The following is a 19014-nucleotide window of genomic DNA, read 5'->3' as shown; positions in this document are numbered from 1 at the left end:
GTGCGCCAGTCACCTGCCTTCTCCCTGACCCTGAACAAATGCACAGGTTAAAAGGAGAAAACATTACACCCATTGCACAACTTTAAAGATATACAGGTTTCGGGCCTCCCCGGTGGCGCAGCGGTTGAGCGCTGGGTTGCGAAGCTGCCCGCAGCCTCTGCAGCGCCGGTTCGATCCCCGGCTGCTCCCCGGCCACGGGAGGAGGGTCCCACATGGCGCGCAGACCTCTCCTGCCGCCCGCTGCTCCCCTCAGCAGTGTGCTTCGGTCCTTCTGCCTGCTCTGCTTCCCGCTCTGGCTCTGGTGAATTCTCTCACCCTCCCGCGCCTCTGACTGTACCCAGTGCTTGGATAAATAAATAAATACATCTTAAAAAAAAAGGAGAAATTAAAAAAAAAAAGATACACAGGTTTCGAGCTAAACCATTAAATTCCAAATTCGTTTTCATTGAGCACAGTTTATCGCAGATCACGCCTTCTAGAAGCACTTGTGCCAGTTCCCAGTATATGTTTCTAATCTCATAATTTCTATGCGTTCTGCCTCTACCAGTTTAGATCCTCCGGAGGCCAGGACAATCAGACACTAAGGGGAAGACGCACAGACACACGACATATGGACACAGGCGGCTCCCTCGCTTTCTCACTGAACCCACGTGGAGGCTCTTATGCAACTGCAGTTGTACTCATGTTTGCAGTGACACAGCCTCCTCTTTGCTTCCTTATGAGGGCCAACGCTAGTTCCCTGAGACTAGATTCCTCTCGCCACTGCCTGATGGAAAGGCAGTTCACTCACACTGAAGTGGCAGGCTTGCGTGTTCACCGGAACCACACGCCACCTGCCAGAGGAGTCTGCAGAGATAAAAGGGAAAAATCAAACAAGGGCCCTTCTTAAAAAAATTTTTTTTCACAAAACACAAAATTGTAAAAAGCCAAAATTAGGGCCTCCCCGGTGGCGCAGCGGTTGAGCGCTGGGTTGCGAAGCTGCCCGCTGCCTCTGCGGCGCTGGTTCAATCCCCGGCTGCTTCCCAGCCACCGGAGGAGGGTCCCGCATGGCGCGCAGACCTCTCCTGCCGCCCGCTGCTCCCCTCAGCAGTGTACTTCGGTCCTTCTGCCTGCTCTGCTCCCCGCTCTGGCTCTGGTGAATCCTCTCACCCTCCCGCGCTTCTGACTGTACCCAGTGCTTGTATAAACAAAACAAACAAACAAAGAAAACATGCCTGTATAAAAAAAAAAAAAAAAGCCAAAATTAAAAACCAAAATCAAAACTAAGGGTTTTTTCCCTGCCATGGACCCAAAATCAAAATCCCAAAGCTGGGGAGTGATGACAGCAGAGGGCATGTGGGTTCAGCTGCCATCCTATATGCCTTAGACTTTGGAAGGAGAAAAATAGCTTAGTTAGAGCAATCACCAAGAAAGACTCTTAGCCTTATTCATCATCTCAGGATTTCCAGTGCTCACCAGGATGTTAAGTCTGGGATATCCTGAAAAGAAAAAAAAAAAAACCTGGAAGAAAAAGATATTTAAATTTTGTGTAGTTACAGCTAAAACTTCTTGAATATGTTTTACATAGTTTGATCCTACATCCCTGCCCTCTGTCCTGTAAAGTATTCCAAACTGAAGCTTGAAATGGTCTTCAAAAGACAACTGCAGGACCTCGCTGGCCGCACAAGGATTATGTCTCAGCATTATCTGCAGCCTCTGCAGCACGAGTTCGATCCCCAGCCAGGGAGCTACCCACATGGCGCAGCAGACCTCTCCTGTCTAACCCGCTGCTCCCCTCAGCAGTGGATTTCAGAGGATCCACCTGTTCTGCTCCCCACGCTGTCTCTGGTGAGTCCTTTCACCCTCCCTCCCCTGCACCTCTGACCTGCACCCCAGTTCTTGTATGCATAAATAAATAGATCTTAAAAAGAAAAAAAAGACAAAAGACAGTTGCAGAAGGGTTAGGCAAAGCCCCTCCTAAAGGACCTTCTCATCTGAAGGCGGGCACTGGACAGCACAGGAGCCCAGTGCAGATGGTTTCTTGGCAGTTTCACCAAGGTCTTTAGCAAATGGTTCCCCCCCCACCCAGTGAATTCCCTGGGGCTCCAAGGGGATCAACATAACAATATTTTTCAATTCGAATGGATCCCCCAGGCCCCCCATCTTCATCTGAGCCCCTTTTCACCATCAGCCCCACCCAAGAGGTGGAGATTGACAAGCCCCACCTAACACCATCAGTGGCTGTGAGCGCCACCCAATGGCTCAGAGGCCTCTCGCCGCTGTTCCTCTTAAACTATTCTTCCAGGAAAGGGTCTTCAGTTTTGCAACTCTGGGTCCTGGTTCCTGTTTTGTTTTGTTTTGGTTTTTTTCTTAAGCAAATATAGGCTTGGTGATTTCCTGAGATGTTCTGGGAAGAAAAGGCATCTGTTAGAAATTCTGTCAAGCAGTGAGTCTGATTATTATCTCTTTCCCTAGAGCAAGTCTTGAGAATTTCTAGAAAACATGTTGTATTTTATAATTAATCTCTATAATTGTTTTATTGTCCTCGTGAAAAAGTTACTCTTGGGGGTGCTGAATTACTTAGGAGGGTAGAGCCGTTGTTGCCATGGCAACAGTAAGACACATGCAGAGGAAAGCAAAGATGCAGAGAGAAAATGGAGACAAAGATTAAAGGGATGCAGGGGCCGCCCTGGTGGCGCAAGGGGTTAAGTCTCAGCACTATGAAGCTATCTGCAGTCACTGCAGCATGAGTTCCATCCCTGGGCAGGGAGCCACCCACATGGCGCAGCAGACCTCTCCTGACTCGCCTGCTGCTCCCTCAGCAGTGGATTTCAGTAGATCCGCCTGTTCTGCTCCCCACTGTCTCTGGTGAATCCCCTAAGCCCCCGCCACCCCAGAGATCTCTGCATCTCTGGCCTTCACCCCAGCTCTTGTATGCATAAGTAAATAAATCTTTTTTTTTAAAAAGGGAAGATTAAAGGGATGCCTGGAACCCCCAGAAGCTGGAAGAGGCAGAAGGACCCTCCCCTGGAGCCTCTGGAGGGAACAGAGCCCTGAGACACCTTGATCTCAGGTGTCGTCTGACCTCCAGAATGTGAGAGAACAAATTTACATTGTCTGAAGCTGCCAGTTTGGGGTCATTTCTTCTGGCTGCCCCAGAGGATTTCCATGCTCACCTGTTACCTGTGACTCTTGACAGGCATGTACACAAAAGAAACAAGAGCTCCGCCCACCAGAGGTCTAGAATAGCTCCAATGCCCGTCAAGAGTAGAATGGGGTAAATAAGTTGTGGCCCAGCAGCACTCATCCCTGCAGCGGTGGACTAACACCCGTGCTAGCGAGGGGTGATCCCAGAAACAAAATGAGCCCGACACCCCCATCCCCTCCTCTGGACCACGGCTACACGAATTTCTTCCAGCAGCTGGGTTGGGCCTCCATAAGCAGATTCCGGATCTCTGCCTCCATGTTGGAGTCGTGTGTCCTCAGCAGGGTGCGGAGTTCATTAATGATTACCCTCGATCCTCCCCCTCCCAAGCCCTGCAGCCTGAGTAAAAGCCGAAGTTCTTGCTTCATCTCCTTGTACCTGCTCCACTCCTCAGGTTCACCTCCGCTCCCTCGGGTCCAGCCACGTCAGCTCTTGGCTAACCCGCTAGACTTTGTCTGCCTCAGGGCCTTTGCAGGTGGCTCTTTCCTCTGCTTGGATCAGTTCTGCCCCTGCAGTTCAGAAGACTCACACCCTCTTTCCTGTCTTTACAAATAGTTTCTTAAGAGAGACTTGGGGGGTGGGGTGGGGGATGCTTCCTGGTGGTTCCGGGGTTAAAGTCTCAGCACGATCAAGCTATCACCAACCACCACAGCACGAGTTTGATCTCCGGCCAGGGAGCTGACCCACAGGGTGCAGCAGACCTCTCCTGTCTCCTCGCTTCTCCCCTCGGCAGTGTGTTTAGTGGATCCACCTGTTCTGCTCCCCACTGTCTCTGGTGAGTCTTCTCACCCCCGCACCTCTGGCCTGCACCCCAGTTCTTGTATGCATAAATAAATAAAAATAAATCCTTAAAGGCCTCCCTGGTGGTGCAAGGGGTTAAGCACCACACTATGAAGCAATCCGCAGCCTATGCAGCATGAGTTCAATCCCCGGCCAGGGAGCAACCCAGATGGCGCAGCAGACCTCTCCTGCCTCACCCACTGCTCCCCTCAGCAGTGTATTTCAGTCCATCTGCCTGTTCTGTTCCCCGCTCTGTCTCTGGTGAATCCTCTCACCCCTCTGCATCTCTGGCCTGTACCCCAGCTCTTGTATGCATAAATAAATAAATCTTAAAAAAAAAAATCCTTAAAAAAAAGACTTTCTCTGACCTTCCCTGACATTGCAGCCCCTAACCCAAGCCCGTATCCTTCCTCCGTTGCTCCCTTTGACATCCTTCATGTCCCTCTGAAGGACGCAGAATGTTTATAATACCAGATATCTCAAAATATCCTTGAGACAAAAATCTAACCCCCTCCCCACCCCCGCGGCAACGGAGACCCTCTGGCTACTGCCTCGGGGCCTCCGCGCATCAGGGTTGGGCTCTGTCCTGCTAGCGCCGTCAACACCAGATGTGTGTCAAATCCTGGAGCAGCAGTGCCTGGCAGAGGGACATCCTGGGGGGGACACTGTGGCCCCCCAGCTATTACTTTAAAAGCCTCGCTGCGTGGAGCTGCCTGGCGCGAGGCTACCTAGAGCTCCGACTTCCTCCCTCGGGCAGGCTGATGCCAATGACCGGCAGCGGTTCAGGGCAGTCTGGAGCCCGGGGCCCGGCCCTCAGCTGGCTGCTTTCTCTCCCCCTTCCCGGCTCCAGCTCTGCTTCCGGGGACCCAGCGTTAGCCCGGGAAGCTCTGTGTTGTCTGCACCGCGGGGCTGTTCGGTTTTGCTCTGACTCTTTGGCATCCGTACCCACGGAACAGGCCCCTCGCCTCCACTTGTCCTGTGCCCGCCTGGCCATGATCAGTCACGGTGCCTCAGAAAGGAAACCAAGTGCAGGCTGCCAGCCCCCCCCCAGTGTCCTGAGTGTCCGCCGCCCACGCTGCCCGGGCTGAGTGGTCACTGCTCCCCATTGACCAACGGGGTGGTGGATAAGCCCCACTCCCGAGCAGCTGGGTGCGCCTTCCACCTGCAGCCAGAGCCCCCCCAAATGCCACTCACCCCGGGCCCCCTTCCCTTCCACTGCGCGCTCCTGCTGGAGCTCCCTGGACAGGAATTCTTGTCTCTCGTCCGCTTCTGGGACAACCCGAGCAGGAGGTGCCGAGTCCACTCTCTATTTTCTGGGAGTTTCGCAAGGAGAGGGCTGCGGCGAGGAAGCACAGGGGATGAGGCCAGCGCAGGCCTGGCTCCAGGCCTCCTTAGCCATGGGGGGAGCCCTCAGGCAGGTGCGTTGACCTCCCTGGCCTCAGTTTCCTCATCTGTAACATGGGACCAAATCCTGATGAAAGCCGCTGTCACCCCCACACACCCACCCAGAAGGACCCAGGACAGACGGGGACGCGGGGTTCATCCAATGAGCTTTATTGAGTCCCCCCTAGCAGGCCAGGTGTTTGAGGCGCCAGCACTGCTGCAGGTAGTGGAGTCCATGTCTGTGGTGGGGCCAGCTGCAGGTGACCTCCGTGGTGGACTCTGACGTGTACTCCACAGAGGACTCGGATTGGCAGGACACGGGCAGCTTGGGCACCGAGGAGCTGCTGAGAGCCCGGCTGGGGGACTGCTTGCGGGGCTTCGTGCCAGACTTGGTCTTGGGAGCCTCAGGAGTTCTGGGGGCCTTGGCCCCTGACTTGTTGGAGGTGTTGCTGGAGGGCTTCATGGAGGTGGAACTGTTGGGGGGTGGCATGGAGGCAGGTTCCTGGCTGGAGTTGGGTCTGGGATGCTGCACAGAGCCTGCAGACTTGGGGGTGGGCTGGGCGGGGTCCATGAATGTCGAGGAGGGCCCAGAGAGCTGCTGGCTGGGGGTCTGTGGCTGGCTGGGGGTCTGCGGCTGGCTGGAGGTCTGCGGCTGGCTGGAGGTCTGCGGCTGGCTGGAGGTCTGCGGCTGGCTGACAGAGCCGCCCCTCGGCCGAGACCCACCCTGGGACTTGCCGGGCAGCTGGTAGCTGCTGGCAGTGCCAGAGGATGGGGAGCTAGACTGGGACTGGCCCAAGGAGTCGGTCTGGGAGGAGCTCTTGGGGCCCGACTTGCCCGGGGACAAGGGGCTGGTGGTGGGCTCTGCTGGGGACTCCGTAGAGGACTCTGTGGAGGGTTTGGGGCGTGAGGTGTCCTTGCCAGTTTGCAGGTTGGCGCTGGAGTTGGGCAGTGCCTTCACTTGTCCTTCTGGAGCTGGGTCGTGCTTGTTTTGGCTGCAGAGAAGAGACAGAGGGACAGTCAGTTGGGACTGAGGCCTTCAGCTGCTGAAGAGCAGAGTGGAGGCTGCTGGGGGTCAGCAGGGCCAGCCCACGGGTCTACTGGTCATCCTTGGCAGGGGCAGAGTCATGCACCCATGTCTACATGTGTACACACCTATCCATGCATGTGCATCAAGTGTGTGCACAGAAGCACGCATCTGGATGCATGCAAACACATACACACTCAGGCATGCATAGCGCGTGCACACATACACCCACACGTGTGCAACAACCGTCACACACGCGACATGCACGCATACACACAGAGTCCCTACCTCCCAGGGGTGGAACTACGTATGGTCGGTTGGCTCCAAGGGCAGCTGGGCGCCCACCACCGCGGCTGCTGGGGTGACAAGAGCCCGGCTGCCGGCCAGGGTTTGCAGGACTGGTCCCCGAGAGCGTGGGAAAGAGAGTGGACAGTGAGAGGGGCAGGAGTGCAGGACGGGCAGTCAGGACACCAGGCGAAGGCCAGTCAGAGGCAGGAGGAGGCGACAGGGAGCAGGTGAACAGGCAGGGGTGTGCTGGCAGGCAGGCAGACAGACGGGGATGGACAGACCGCCCACGCCCGGGGGCACACACCGTCCCTGGTTACTCCGGCCGCCAGATCCAGCGCTTGCCCGCAGAGCTCGCTCGCGACGCTGTCCACCGCCCCGTGATGCTTTAGGAAGAGCGGCCGGACGACGCGCTGGTACAGCACGTGGGCCCCGTTCCACTGCCCGGGGATCATGCAGAACAACAGGAAGGCGCACTGCGGGCACAAGGGGGGGTCAAGCGTGGCCCCCCCCAGCAGACACCTCTCCCCTAGCGAGGCCAGTTCCCACAGAGGAGGGGCCGAATCTCCCCCTCGCATCCAGGGGCTCCGAGCCTCCCCCGCGCGCGCCCTGGGCGCACCCACCTTGCCCGCGTAGTAGAAAGGGAACCAGGACAGGAGTAGATCGCTGAAGAACTCGGCCAGGCCGAACAGGCCGTACACCACCCAGTAGGTGAGCCACACAGTGTCGTCCTCTTTGTCGGGGCTCTCGATGGCTTTGATTCTGGCGGGAGGAGCGCGGTCAGGGCGCCCCGGCTCCTGGCGCCCCCGCCCCGCCCCGCCCCCCCCCAGCGGGCACTCACGAAGCATATGCGGGGTATACAAAGCCGATGACATTGCACAGCAGAGACGCCCCGTAGCCGAACAGAAGATACAGGCTTACCAGAGTGACGGCTCCTGCAGGAAACAGGGGTGTGGGTGGGGGTCCCGCACACTCTGCCACCATCCCGGCTCCCAGAGGCCGGGCAACCCTCCTGGATACTTTGGTTGCCCCAGAGAGCCCAGGCGCCCCGCACCCGGGCCCTGAACCCTGTGTCCTGTGTCTGTCATCGGCTTACACGCCCATCTCCCCGGGGGCTGTGAGCTCCCCAAAAGCAGGTGAGATCCCAGCCGCGGTGGGTTCAGTGTGGCTGCGCGATAAACATTTGCCGAATGAGTAAGTGATTGTAATTATAGGCCCCACAGTAGGCGGGCGCGGCGGGAGAGGCGGCGTGTGGATGGAAGTAATGGGAGAAAACTCTAAAAGCGGGACCGGGGTGGACACCCGAGTGCGCACAGCGAGGACCCCACGTCTTTAACTGCTGCGTGGGGCGGCCGTTCTCTACAGCAGCCTGTCCTGGCCCCTGCAAGGGGTTGGGGCAGCCTCTCTGGCTCTACCCACTAGATGCCAGGAGCACCCCAGTCGTAAAATGTCCTCTGGGGGGCTCTGGGGGGCTCAAGTGGGCTCAAGTGAAACACCATGTCTTAATGGGAGGCAGCACTGCAGTGTCCAGAGCCCCCCCATACCCAGCGAAGCCCCTGCTCTCCCACCCACTCACCATGCGGCACTAAGTCTGCTTGGAGCCTCAGTTTCCCCACATGTAAATGGGGTCGGGACAGCCCTGCCTCCGGGGGTCCCTAGGGCTGGCTACGACAGAGGAGTCCTCCTGCCCATCACTCGGTGGGCACCTCTGGTTTGTGAGCTACAAGCCTCCCGGCAAGGGTTCCAAGGACGGGGGAAGGAGCCTGACCATCAGCCCCTCCGAAGACAGAGACAACGTGTTTATGGAGGGCTGCCTGGTGCCGGCCCTGAGCCCCGCTCTCTCTCTCAGATGCAGAAACAGAGTAAGCAGCTACAGCCTCTAACTGCCTCCCTTGAGCGCTTATCTGCAGAGAGAGACGGAGGCCACTCCAGACCAAAGGGCAGGGCACCCCGCCCTCCCCTCCACCTGCTGGTCTTTATCCTCTAGGGATGGAGGTGAGGGGACGCTCCTGCTGGCCCCAGGGCTAGTCATTGCTCCCTCTGGACTTCCTCTGGACTACCGACCTCTAGGGGGGGAGGTAATTTGACCTTTTGGGGAAGGCATGGCCCAAGGATCCCCACATCTGGACAAGGGGGTGGGGGGCTGTCCCCCCTTCTCTGGGAATCACTAGTTAGGGAGCAGCGGCTCTCTCCTCAATCCCTTTTTCTGCAGCCTCAGCAACAGAAGGATTTCCGTGGGCATGGGGGGAGGAGCCCCCGCGATCGGCAGCAGAGGTGACCCGGGGAGTGGGCAGGGCTGCATGCCCCAGACAGGTCAGACAGCGGGGCGGCCTCGCACTCAGCGCCAGCCCCTCTGGCCCTCAGTTTCTTCCCTGCGACCCCTAGCCTCCCCGAAGGCCACTCCCAGCAGGCCTCCCCAGTACTCTATGACCTACATCTCCCGCCTGCTGGCACCAGGGATGTGGAAAGTCAGGTGGGAGGTCAAGGGCCTGCTCCCGGGGCAGGTCTCTGGCTGAGTCAACGTGGGTTGGTTTCTGGGACTCGGGCCGGGGGGCCGGGGGTGCAGGGGACAGATTTGGACCTTCCGTGACAGGCTTGGCATGGGAATCCCCCAGCTGGCACAAAAACGGGAGGAGGGAGGAAAGTGGGCTCCGGGATCTGCACACAGGAGGTCCTCAAAACACGGGTATTGCTCTCAAACCAGCGTCCCCTGGCCTCCAGACCTCGTGTCTCCATGATTCACTCCAGGGGGGCGTCCTGCTGAGACTGCAGAGCAGGTGGGCCTCGGAGGGGCCTGGGAGGCGTTTAAGAGGGGCTCACTGCACAATTTTGAGAGGGGCAGGGGCCACCGGAGGTTACCCAGAAGGGAAGGGGGCTGAAATAGAAGTTACAATCCGGGGTGGCTGGGGTCCCCCTCTCAGAGGAGCCCCACCCAGCCTTTCTCCAGCTCCATCGCCACTGTCAAGCAGCCCATCTCCACCTCCACAACTATGAGGGTGTCATTGGTGGGGTGGGGAGGGCAAGCCGAGGGGAGTTTCGAGGGTTCACAATGGGGGGCGGAGAGGCGCGATGACCCTTCCTCTGCCGACCCCAGCCGCCCTCGCCCTCGGGGAGACAGGACGATCTCCACACTTGCTTCCGCGCCAGGGTCCAAGCAGCAAGGGGGCTGGCCAGTTCCCAGGCGGCGGCTGCCCGCCTCTTCCCCCAGGCCCGCAGAGCAACTGGTCTAACCGGACTTCGGCCTGGAGGGCGCCCAGCGCCTGGAGGCTCAGTGCGGCCTCCGGCCCGAGCTGGCGCGGGCGGTGTGCAGGAGCCGGCCACGGGCGGGCCCTGGCCGGAGGTCCCACCGCGGGGGCCAAGGCGGGGCTGCTGCAGCCCGACGTCGCGGCCCACGACCCTCCCCCGAAGCCCGGTCTCCGCGCGGCCCGTGGGCGTGCCCGGCCGTCCACGCCGCCGGGTCTCCGCCGCGGCCGGCCGGGCGGGAGGCAGGTCTGCGGCCGGGCCGTCTGTACAGGGAGGCGCGCCCGCGGGGCTCACCCGCGGCCAGGAACCGCTTGTCGACACCGATCTTGGCTTCGAGCGCTCTGAGCGCCTCGGTGACCACGTTCTTCTGTTCCAGAAGCTGCTCGCAGCGCCGGCACAGACCGTCCATGGCCCCGACGGGTCTTAGACTGGGAGCCGGGACTGGACCGCGGCCCGGCGCACCGGCCCCGCCGCGCGCGCACCGCCTTCCTTGGCCGCGAGCCGCCCGGTTCAACCCCCGGGCCGGCCTCGGCTCCGGGGCCGGCGCTCCGGCCAATGGGAGGGCAGGGCGGACAAAGGAGGTGGGGCCTGCCCCGTCTCCCCCGCCGCATGGCCCTCTGGCGGGCCGCGGCAGCGGGAGCCGCCACGGGGGGGGCAGGGGGCGGGGCACGGAAGCCGCGGATGTTTATTGGCTTAGCGGGAGCAGGACGTAGCTGATTGGAGGGGCGGGGCCACGGTCGGGGATTATTGGCTGAGCCGTTACGGGGGTGGGGCTGGGGGCGGAGAGAAGCGTGCAGAGAGGGAGGAGTCGGTGGGACGGGCCGGAGACTGGTCAGCGCTGATTGGAGGAACAGGAAGGGTTCCGAGGCGAGAACAGAGGAGGGGCGGGGCTTATCACAAAGGAGGCGGAGCGAAACCTGAAGGGCGGGGATAAGGCGGGGCTAAATTGAGGAGGCGGGACTTACTAGAAAGACCAATTCTGGTTGGACCGAGAAGAGGCAGGGTTAATTCTAGGGGGAGGGGTGTGTAGGAATTGGGCGGGGCCAAGTCAAGTTGTGGGGCCAATTATAAAACCAGTGAACCCGACCCTATGATCAGATTTGGGTCATTGCGCAAATGGGAGACTGAGGGCCCAGAGAGTTTGGGTCTACGGAACATCAAGGAGGCAGGGTGTGCTCCCCTCATCCACTGTTGGATCTTGGCGCCCCTCAAGGGGCGGGCGTGGGGGGAAAGCCGCAAGGACCCCTGGGAGTTGAAACCTTTCAGGGGTTGCTATGGCGCCGGGGGCGGGGCTGGCGCCTGGGCCCACTCGGCGGTTTGGACGGGGGGAGGGGCTTTCTGTGGCCCCGCCCAGGCCCCGCCCCCGCCTCCATGCGGCCCCCCCAGACTGAGCTCTGGCTGCACCTGACCTTGGCCCTGGGCTTGGCCCTCCTTGGCCCCCCGGCTGTGGGGTGGGCCTCGGCACGGGCCCCCATCTATGTCAGCAGCTGGGCCGTGCGGGTGTCCCAGGGTTACCAGGAGGCCGAGCGCCTGGCGCGCAAATTCGGCTACGTCAACCTGGGGCAGGTGGGCAGACCCAGGCGGACCGGAAGGGGTGGGGGGCTGGAGGACCCCAGACTGGGACAGACAGAAGGGTCCTCCCAGGTCCCCTAAATATCAAGAATACACAGCCCAGCTCTGCCTCAGCCAACTTTAGGTTCTGGGGACCCCCTGAGGGTTCCTGGAGTCCCCATCTGGGCACCTGGTTAGGGGTGGATGTAAGCAAGGGGGGAGCCCTCTCTGTGCCGGCCTCCATCAGGGCAGCCAGGTCCCAGCAACGTAGCTCCCCCCCTTCCCGCCCACTTTCCCAGATCTTCCCTGACAGCCAGTACTTCCATCTTCGGCACCGGGGGGTGGTCCAGCGGTCCCTGACCCCGCACTGGGGCCACTGCCTGCGCCTGAAGAAAGACCCCAAGGTGAGCCTGGCCTGGAGGCTGCCTCCAAGGGGCCTCAGCACCTCCTGTTATCCTTGTGATTGTTATGAATGGTTGTGTGACATTCAGCAAGTTATCTGGTCTCTATCTCAGTTTAAACTTGGCCCCCGTCCTATATAATAGGGACCCAGATGGGGAGATCAATGAAGAGCCACCGGTCTCCTCAGGGCCTGGCACGCCATTGCATTTCTTGTTGTTTCCCCATTCCCTCCTCCAGCTCACCCTGAAAGATTGAGGTGCCTGGGTACCCAAGTCAAGGGGCAGATAATATTCCTCCCCATCCTCTAGCTCCTGGGATGGATGGAAGGGAAGTGACCCCTCTCATGGAAGAAGAAATGTAGCAAAGAGTGGGACCCTTGCTTGTGTCACTGGTGAAGCCCTGGCTGAGCTGGGACAATATTCCAGTCTCTAGACACTCAGGTGACTGGACCAGATTGGGGAAAGGCCCGAGGTGTCAAGCCTAGGAGCTCGGGCAGAGTCTGGCAAGCCCCTGGGAGCCACAACAGGAGATGGATGGTGGGGGGAGGGGATCACTGATGGGCAGGGAGGCAGAGGCGGCACAGCTGGAAACCTGCTGTGAGCATTGGTGACAGATGTTGTTGGATTCAGATCAGATCGGGCCTGCAGGAGAGAGACCATGACTTGTTGATGGATTAAATGTGTGGGAGAAAGAGAAATCAGGGCCAGCTCCCAAAAGTAGGGCTCAGGGCAGAAGACACTCGGATTGCTAACATGGGAGGGAGTAGGAGATTGACAAGGAAGAGGAAGAGCAAAGGTCTGAGAAGCTGCCTAAGGGAGGCAGAGGGCTGGTGTAAGGCCTGAGGGGAGACCACCACAGTGCTGCAGGGGAGGGGCTGTGGGGGGCGAGGGGCCCTGGAGAGGACCCTGGAGAGATCTCGGCAGAATGGGTGGGCAGCAGAGGCAGTGGGTCAGCTGGACGCCAGGAGGAGGCTGGTGTGCACATGCGGGGCGCCCTGCCCCGGGGAGTGGAAAGTGAAGTGCCCCCATGGGCAGAAGGCTCAGAATAAGTATAGAAAAAGGGGCAGAGTTGGGGACCCCACAACCCTAGATAACTCTCCGACCTCCCTCCCCATCCCAGCCCACGTCACCAGGGCCCGGGGCAAGCACTGCACAGTCCCCACACACATCCGCTCCCTCCAGCCTCATTCCCGCACACTTGCCCCTCGGCGGGGTGACTGGGAAGAGGCGGTGCAGACCCTGGAAGTGGACTGGGGCCCTCTGACAGGGAAAGGGTGGGGCAGGCTCAGAGGGACGGTCCCCCTGGCCAGGGGGGCAGGCTGTCCAAAGCGGAAGGGTGAGCGCAGGAGGGCTGGCAGGGGCTGGCTGGCTGCAGGGGCCCTGCAGGCCAGCAGGCGGGGAGCGTGGGGTCCTGCGCCCTCCCACAGCATGCCCCCTGCAGGTGCAGTGGTTCGAGCAGCAGACACTGCGGCGGCGGGTGAAGCGCTCCTTGGTGGTGCCCACGGACCCCTGGTTTTCCAAGCAGTGGTACATGGTGAGTGGTCTGGGCCGGGGTGGGCCAGGCAGCAAGGTGGAGCCCGCTGACCCCGGCCCTGCCCCTCACAGAACAGCGAGGCGCAGCCAGACCTGAACATCCTGCAGGTTTGGAGCCAGGGGCTGACGGGTCAGGGCATCGTGGTCTCCATCCTGGATGATGGCATCGAGAAAGATCACCCGGACCTCTGGGCCAACTACGTGAGCTTGCGGGCGCCGGCGTGGGGTGCCAGGGCCCACGCTGGCTCCAGCCCCTCTCATCCCCACCCTGTCCTCAGGACCCCCTGGCCAGCTACGACTTCAATGACTATGACCCGGACCCCCAGCCCCGCTACACGCCCAGCGACGAGAACCGGTGAGCCCAGGGTCCCACTTGGCAGGGGGGTAGTCCCGGGGCGCTGGGAACGGGGGCTGTGATGGCTCATCCTGTCTGCCCCGCGCCAGGCACGGGACCCGCTGTGCCGGGGAGGTGGCAGCGATAGCGAACAATGGGTTCTGTGGTGCAGGTGTTGCCTACAATGCCCGAATTGGAGGTACCCAGGGTCCCCCAGGGGCACTGTTCTCAGCCCCAGGCTCCTTCCTGCTGCTCTTGGCACCCCGGGTGGCGGGGGGTGGCAGGGAATGCTGAGGGGAGCAGAGGAAGCTGACAGGCCGGGAAGGAGAGCGGGGTGCCCGAGCCTTCCCATCAGGGCGGGGGCCCAGCGTGGGGAGGGATGGCCTAGGCCCGGGGAGCCCAGAGCGGGGTCGGCGGGCGGGCCGTGGCCTAGGATGGCTGCCGCGCAGGTGTGCGCATGCTGGACGGCACCATCACCGACGTCATTGAGGCCCAGTCGCTGAGCCTGCAGCCCCAGCACATCCACATCTACAGCGCCAGCTGGGGCCCCGAGGACGACGGGCGCACGGTGGACGGCCCGGGCATCCTCACCCGAGAGGCCTTCCGGCGCGGCGTGACCAAGGTGAGCCGCGCCGCAGGCTGGCGGACAGGTGGACCACGCCCGCGTGCCGCGCACCCACGCCTGCCCGTCTCCAGGGCCGCGGAGGACGGGGCACGCTGTTCGTCTGGGCGTCGGGCAACGGCGGGCTGCACTACGACAACTGCAACTGCGACGGCTACACCAACAGCGTCCACACGCTGTCCGTGGGCAGCACCACCCGGCGGGGCCGCGTGCCCTGGTACAGCGAGGCCTGCGCCTCCACGCTCACCACCACCTACAGCAGCGGCGTCGTCACCGACCCCCAGATCGTAAGCGGAGGCGCACCCCACACCACCGGGCCCCGCGTCTCCTGACCTGACCGCTGCAGCCACCCAACCCTAACTCAAGGGCCTCTGACCTGGCGCGCCCCCTCGCCCAGCCCAGCCCCAGCAGCACGCCTGCCCCACCGAAACTCCCGGTCCCCCACCTTCCCTCTTGCCCCCCACCTTCCCTCCTCCCGGGCTGCCTTTGGCCGCTGGAGCCCTCTCCTCTCAAGCTCTGAGCACTGCCCATGACGCCCCTATCTTGCCCCCCGGCTCTGCTCAGAGCCCTGCATCAGAGGGGCCTCCTGATATGTAGTTTTTTAAATATTTATTTTTATTTATGCATGCATCCAAGAGCCGGGGCGGGGTGTAGCCCTGAGGCGGGGGGAGAGGATTCACCAGAGACAGAGTGGGGAGCAGAACAGGCGGATACACTGAAATCCACTGCTGAGGGGAGCAGTGGGGAGACAGGAGAGGTCTGCCGCGCCATGTGGGTAGCTCCCTGGCCCAGGCCTCGCTGTACCAGATGGAACTCAGGCCGCAGTGGTTGGCAATAGCTTGATAGCACCGAGACTGAACCCCTGCACCACCAGGAAGGCCCCAACTTCCTGACAGCTTGTAAACCTAGTCCGTGGATTTCTGCCCAAGTGCCAGGCTTTCACGTGCCAGGCCCTCCGTCCCCTCTCTGCCCCCAGGTCACCACGGACCTGCACCACCAGTGCACAGACAAACATACGGGCACCTCGGCGTCAGCCCCTCTGGCTGCAGGCATGATTGCCCTGGCTCTGCAGGCCAAGTAGGTGACTGTGGGGGCCCTGCCTCCTGCCCCACCCCCCTAGGGCCCCCGCTCACCCACCTGCCGCCCCCAGCCCCTTGCTGACGTGGAGGGACATGCAGCACCTGGTTGTCCGGGCATCCAGGCCGGCGCAGCTCCAGGCCGAGGACTGGGCGATCAACGGCGTGGGGCGCCAAGGTGAGTGGGGACTGGGTCGATGGGGGCACCACACGCACAGGGCGGTAACGAAGCCCCCCTGCAGTGAGCCACCACTACGGCTACGGGCTGCTGGACGCGGCGCTGCTGGTGAGCACAGCGCGGGAATGGCTGCCCACACTGCCCCAGCAGAAGTGCACCCTCCGGGTCCTGCACACCCCCAGGTGAGCGCCTCCGGGGCTTCTGCCGGCCCAGCATCCCCCACCTGTCCCTTCTCCCGGCCCCCGCACCTGTCACCCCCACCCTTCCGGGATCCGCAGGCCTCCACCGCCCAGACCCCCGCCTCTCACCTCCCTCCACCCCATCTGCCTTCGGGGTAAACGTGGGAGGCAGCCCCGAGGCCTCAGGTTCCCCCTCTGTAAAACAAGAGGGTTGGCCCCATGCTCGGCGCAGACCCCACCTCTGGCTGCTCATGCCTGCTGGCTGGCAAGAAGCACCCTCACCCCACATGCCACCTCCAGACCCATCCTCCCCGTGATGCGCGTGAAGAGGAACGTGTCCGCCTGCGCCGGCCGCCCCAACCACATCCGCTCCCTGGAGCACGTGCAGGTGCAGCTGTCCCTGGCCTACAGCCGCCGGGGGGACCTGGAGATCTCCCTCACCAGCCCCATGGGCACCCGCTCCACGCTCGTGGCCGTCAGGTGCGCGCGGGGACCGTGGCGTGGGGAAGGGGCTGCGTCACAGAGAGGCGCCCAGCTGGACCCCGCCCCTGCCCCGTGGGGCGTCACACCAGACACTCCCTTCTCGGCGTGGACCTTCCCAGCTGTGGTTTTGAAGCCCCTCTCCTCCCCCCCCCCCCCCCCACCCCAGGCCCTTCGATGTCAGCGGCCAAGGCTACAACAACTGGATCTTCATGTCCACCCACTTCTGGGATGAGGACCCGCGGGGCACGTGGACCCTGGGCCTGGAAAACAAGGGCTACTATTTCAACACGGGTGAGCGCCGGGCACTGGCTGGGGACTCAACCCCCGGCCTCTCCACAGGTTCTGGAGCGGGCCTCACACTCCACTTCACAGGGGCGCCCCTGGTCTCCTTGGGGAGACTGAGCACAGCAGGTGTCATTGCCAGGGCACAGTGGGTATGCTGCTCGCCAGGGAGAACTAGGTTCCAGACACCAGCACACAGTAGGCGTTCACTTCCCAGCACACAGTAGGTGTGTTGCCACCAGGAAGAATAGCATGTTCAGTTATCAGCAGGCTGTGGGAGTTCAATGGCAAGGGCGCCACTGGGGCGTGGGTGGCCAGGGTAGGGTGGGGGCCACTGGGGAGAGGGACACCAGAATGGCAGGAACAGGCCACCAACAGCCTCTCCCCGTCCTCCCTGTGCCCACCGCGACCCCTGCCCAGGGACACTGTACCGCTACACGCTGCTGCTCTACGGGACGGCTGAGGACATGACAGCGCGGCCCAAGGGCCCCCAGGTGACCAGCAGCGCGTGTGTGCAGCGGGACACAGAGGGGCTGTGCCAGGGTGAGTGCCCGGCGCGGCATGGCCCACTTGATGGGAGGTGACACCAGTGGGCAGTGTGCGTGTGCGCCCTGGGGTGGGAGGGTGGACCAGGGCAGTGGCCACCATCTGAAACCTCTGTGTCCATGTCCCCCGTACAGAATGCCACAGCCCAGCCTACATCCTGGGCCACCTCTGCCTCTTCTACTGCCCGCCGCGGCGCTTCAGAAACCGGCAGGCCATGAGCACTGTGCCTAGGTGCCCCGCTGCCTCCGCCCTACAGGTGTGTGCCAGCTGGCACTCTTCTTGCGACACCTGCTGCGGCAGCTCCCCGCTCAACTGCACCGCTCGCCCCCCGTCCTACATGCTGGATGGGTTTCAGGGCTCCTGCTCAGGACCTGCCACCTCCAAGAGCCCCGCACAGTCCATTATAACCGCGACCACCTCCCTCTGCCACCACCATGGCCTGGCACAGACCATGCTGCTGGCCCTGCTGGCCCTGCCCTTCTGGAGCTCCCTCCGCTGAGGCTGTCTCTTCTCTGCAGGCTGCCTACCTCCATGCGGGGCCTTCCTAGTGCTGGGGATCCCCCCAGGCCCAGCGTGGGCTGGAACCCAGAGATGTCTGGTTAGGAAAGTGAGTGTGCACCTCGCAGGTGCCCGGGGTGGGGGCTGAGGGGTGAAGAACCTACCTCCGTAAGGTCCTTGCCGACCACCAAGGCCCTCAGGCCAGGAGTGGCCCTGGGGGAGTCCTGCAAGCTGGACTTGGCAGGTTCTGATGAAAAAAAGAGAAGTCTATTTACACGGTTTGGGGGTTTGGGGAGGGGGGCAGGGGTAGAGGTGAGGCCTTGACCACCATCCCTCTCTGCCCCAAATCTGGGGAAAGGTGGAGGGAGTGAAGACAACACCATCCAGTCTCAGGCACAATACCCAAGCTCGGCATTTGCAAATAAAGGTTGAATAGGAGGTACACGTCTGTGGGCTCCTTTGGGGCAGGTGCCCAGCCCTGTGGCACCAGCTTGGGGCTTCCTCTGTGCCCTGTTTGGAATCTGCCTACCCCAGGGCATCAGCTGCCTAAGGACCTAGCAGCCCACAAAGGAAAAGGGGTCAACATGGACCCAGGAATCCCAGACATCGGTGTGGGGTGGGGGGTGGTGGGGCCTGAGTATCCCCATATGCCCTACGGGTATGTGCCAGCTGCCACTCTTCTTGCTACACCTGCTGCGGCAGCTCCCCACTCAACTGCTCCGCTCGCCCCCCATCCTACATGCTGGATGGGTCTCAGGGCTCCTGCTCAGGACCTGCCACTTCCAAGAGCCCCGCACAGTCCATTATAACCGTGACCACCTCCCCCTGCCACCGCCATGGCCTGGCACAGACCATGCTGCTGGCCCTGCAGGGTCCTCCCAAGCTTTCCACGTGCCTTCTCCCCTCCTGTTGGGCGAGTTGCTCTTGCCCAACCAGCCAGAAAGTGGTTCCATCTATTCCCATTTCCCTGCGGGTCACTGGGAAGCCGAGGGGAGGGGGTGGGGGGAGGTGACTCCACAGGACTGGGAAACAGAGACAGACGCGGGACCTGGCCCAGACCCCCGGGGGAAGCTAAATGCACATCCAGCTGCGCCCACCTGAAGCAGGAACTTCTAAGCTGCCCTCAACCTTCTAAACCACCCCCGGACCATCTACCCGGTAGCCCACCCGGCTCAGCCCTAGCTTGAGAGTGAGCCTGAGGCCAGGCACGCCCCCGCAGGCCCAGGCTGTGTGTCCACGAGCTGCTAGCCCCGCTCAGAGCCTGGCGGCCTCCCCTGTGCAACGGCACTACGTCCAGCCCCGGCCCACTACACTCAGGACTCCGAAGAGGTGGTTTCTCCCTGGGCAGTGAGCGGTCAGCACCCAGCAGCCCGGGGCAGGCAGGTCAGGAAATGGGCAGCCAGAGATGACTGAACACGGCGCTACCAGCTGA

At 61.7% G+C, this 19014-nt stretch overlaps 2 protein-coding genes across 3 annotated transcripts; one reads left to right on the top strand and one right to left on the bottom strand.

The window, feature by feature from the left end:
- Positions 1 to 6266: 6266 nt before the first annotated feature.
- REEP6 (receptor accessory protein 6) lies at positions 6267 to 10344 on the bottom strand. The gene is made up of 5 exons (XM_037504230.1): positions 10194 to 10344; positions 7498 to 7591; positions 7280 to 7418; positions 6964 to 7132; positions 6267 to 6339 (listed from the first exon to the last, which is right to left on the bottom strand). The coding sequence occupies exons 1-5, from the start codon at positions 10306 to 10308 to the stop codon at positions 6302 to 6304; spliced, it is 555 nt and encodes a 184-aa protein (XP_037360127.1). The 5' UTR covers positions 10309 to 10344; the 3' UTR covers positions 6267 to 6301.
- An 865-nt stretch (positions 10345 to 11209) lies between these two features.
- Positions 11210 to 18028, top strand: PCSK4 (proprotein convertase subtilisin/kexin type 4). Of its 2 annotated transcripts, none has more exons than XM_037504957.2 (15): positions 11210 to 11465; positions 11750 to 11854; positions 13293 to 13385; positions 13457 to 13585; positions 13663 to 13739; positions 13829 to 13917; positions 14168 to 14340; positions 14415 to 14627; positions 15317 to 15417; positions 15491 to 15594; positions 15659 to 15776; positions 16074 to 16253; positions 16423 to 16547; positions 16959 to 17081; positions 17219 to 18028. In XM_037504957.2, exons 1-15 carry the CDS (start codon positions 11271 to 11273, stop codon positions 17581 to 17583), a joined length of 2190 nt encoding a protein of 729 aa, XP_037360854.1. In that variant the 5' UTR covers positions 11210 to 11270; the 3' UTR covers positions 17584 to 18028. The 2 variants fall into 2 exon arrangements, with proteins under 2 accessions (XP_037360854.1, XP_037360855.1); XM_037504958.2 differs by having other exon boundaries at positions 11256 to 11465; positions 16959 to 17032; positions 17219 to 17353.
- The last annotated feature ends 986 nt before the right edge of the window (positions 18029 to 19014 follow it).

Source organism: Talpa occidentalis, unplaced genomic scaffold (assembly GCF_014898055.3).
Source record: "Talpa occidentalis isolate TD23 unplaced genomic scaffold, MPIMG_talOcc4v2.1 talOcc4.12, whole genome shotgun sequence".
Taxonomy (NCBI): Eukaryota; Metazoa; Chordata; class Mammalia; order Eulipotyphla; family Talpidae; genus Talpa; species Talpa occidentalis.
The sequence above is the reverse complement of the archived record's forward strand: the minus strand, read 5'-3'. Positions and strand labels throughout refer to the sequence as shown.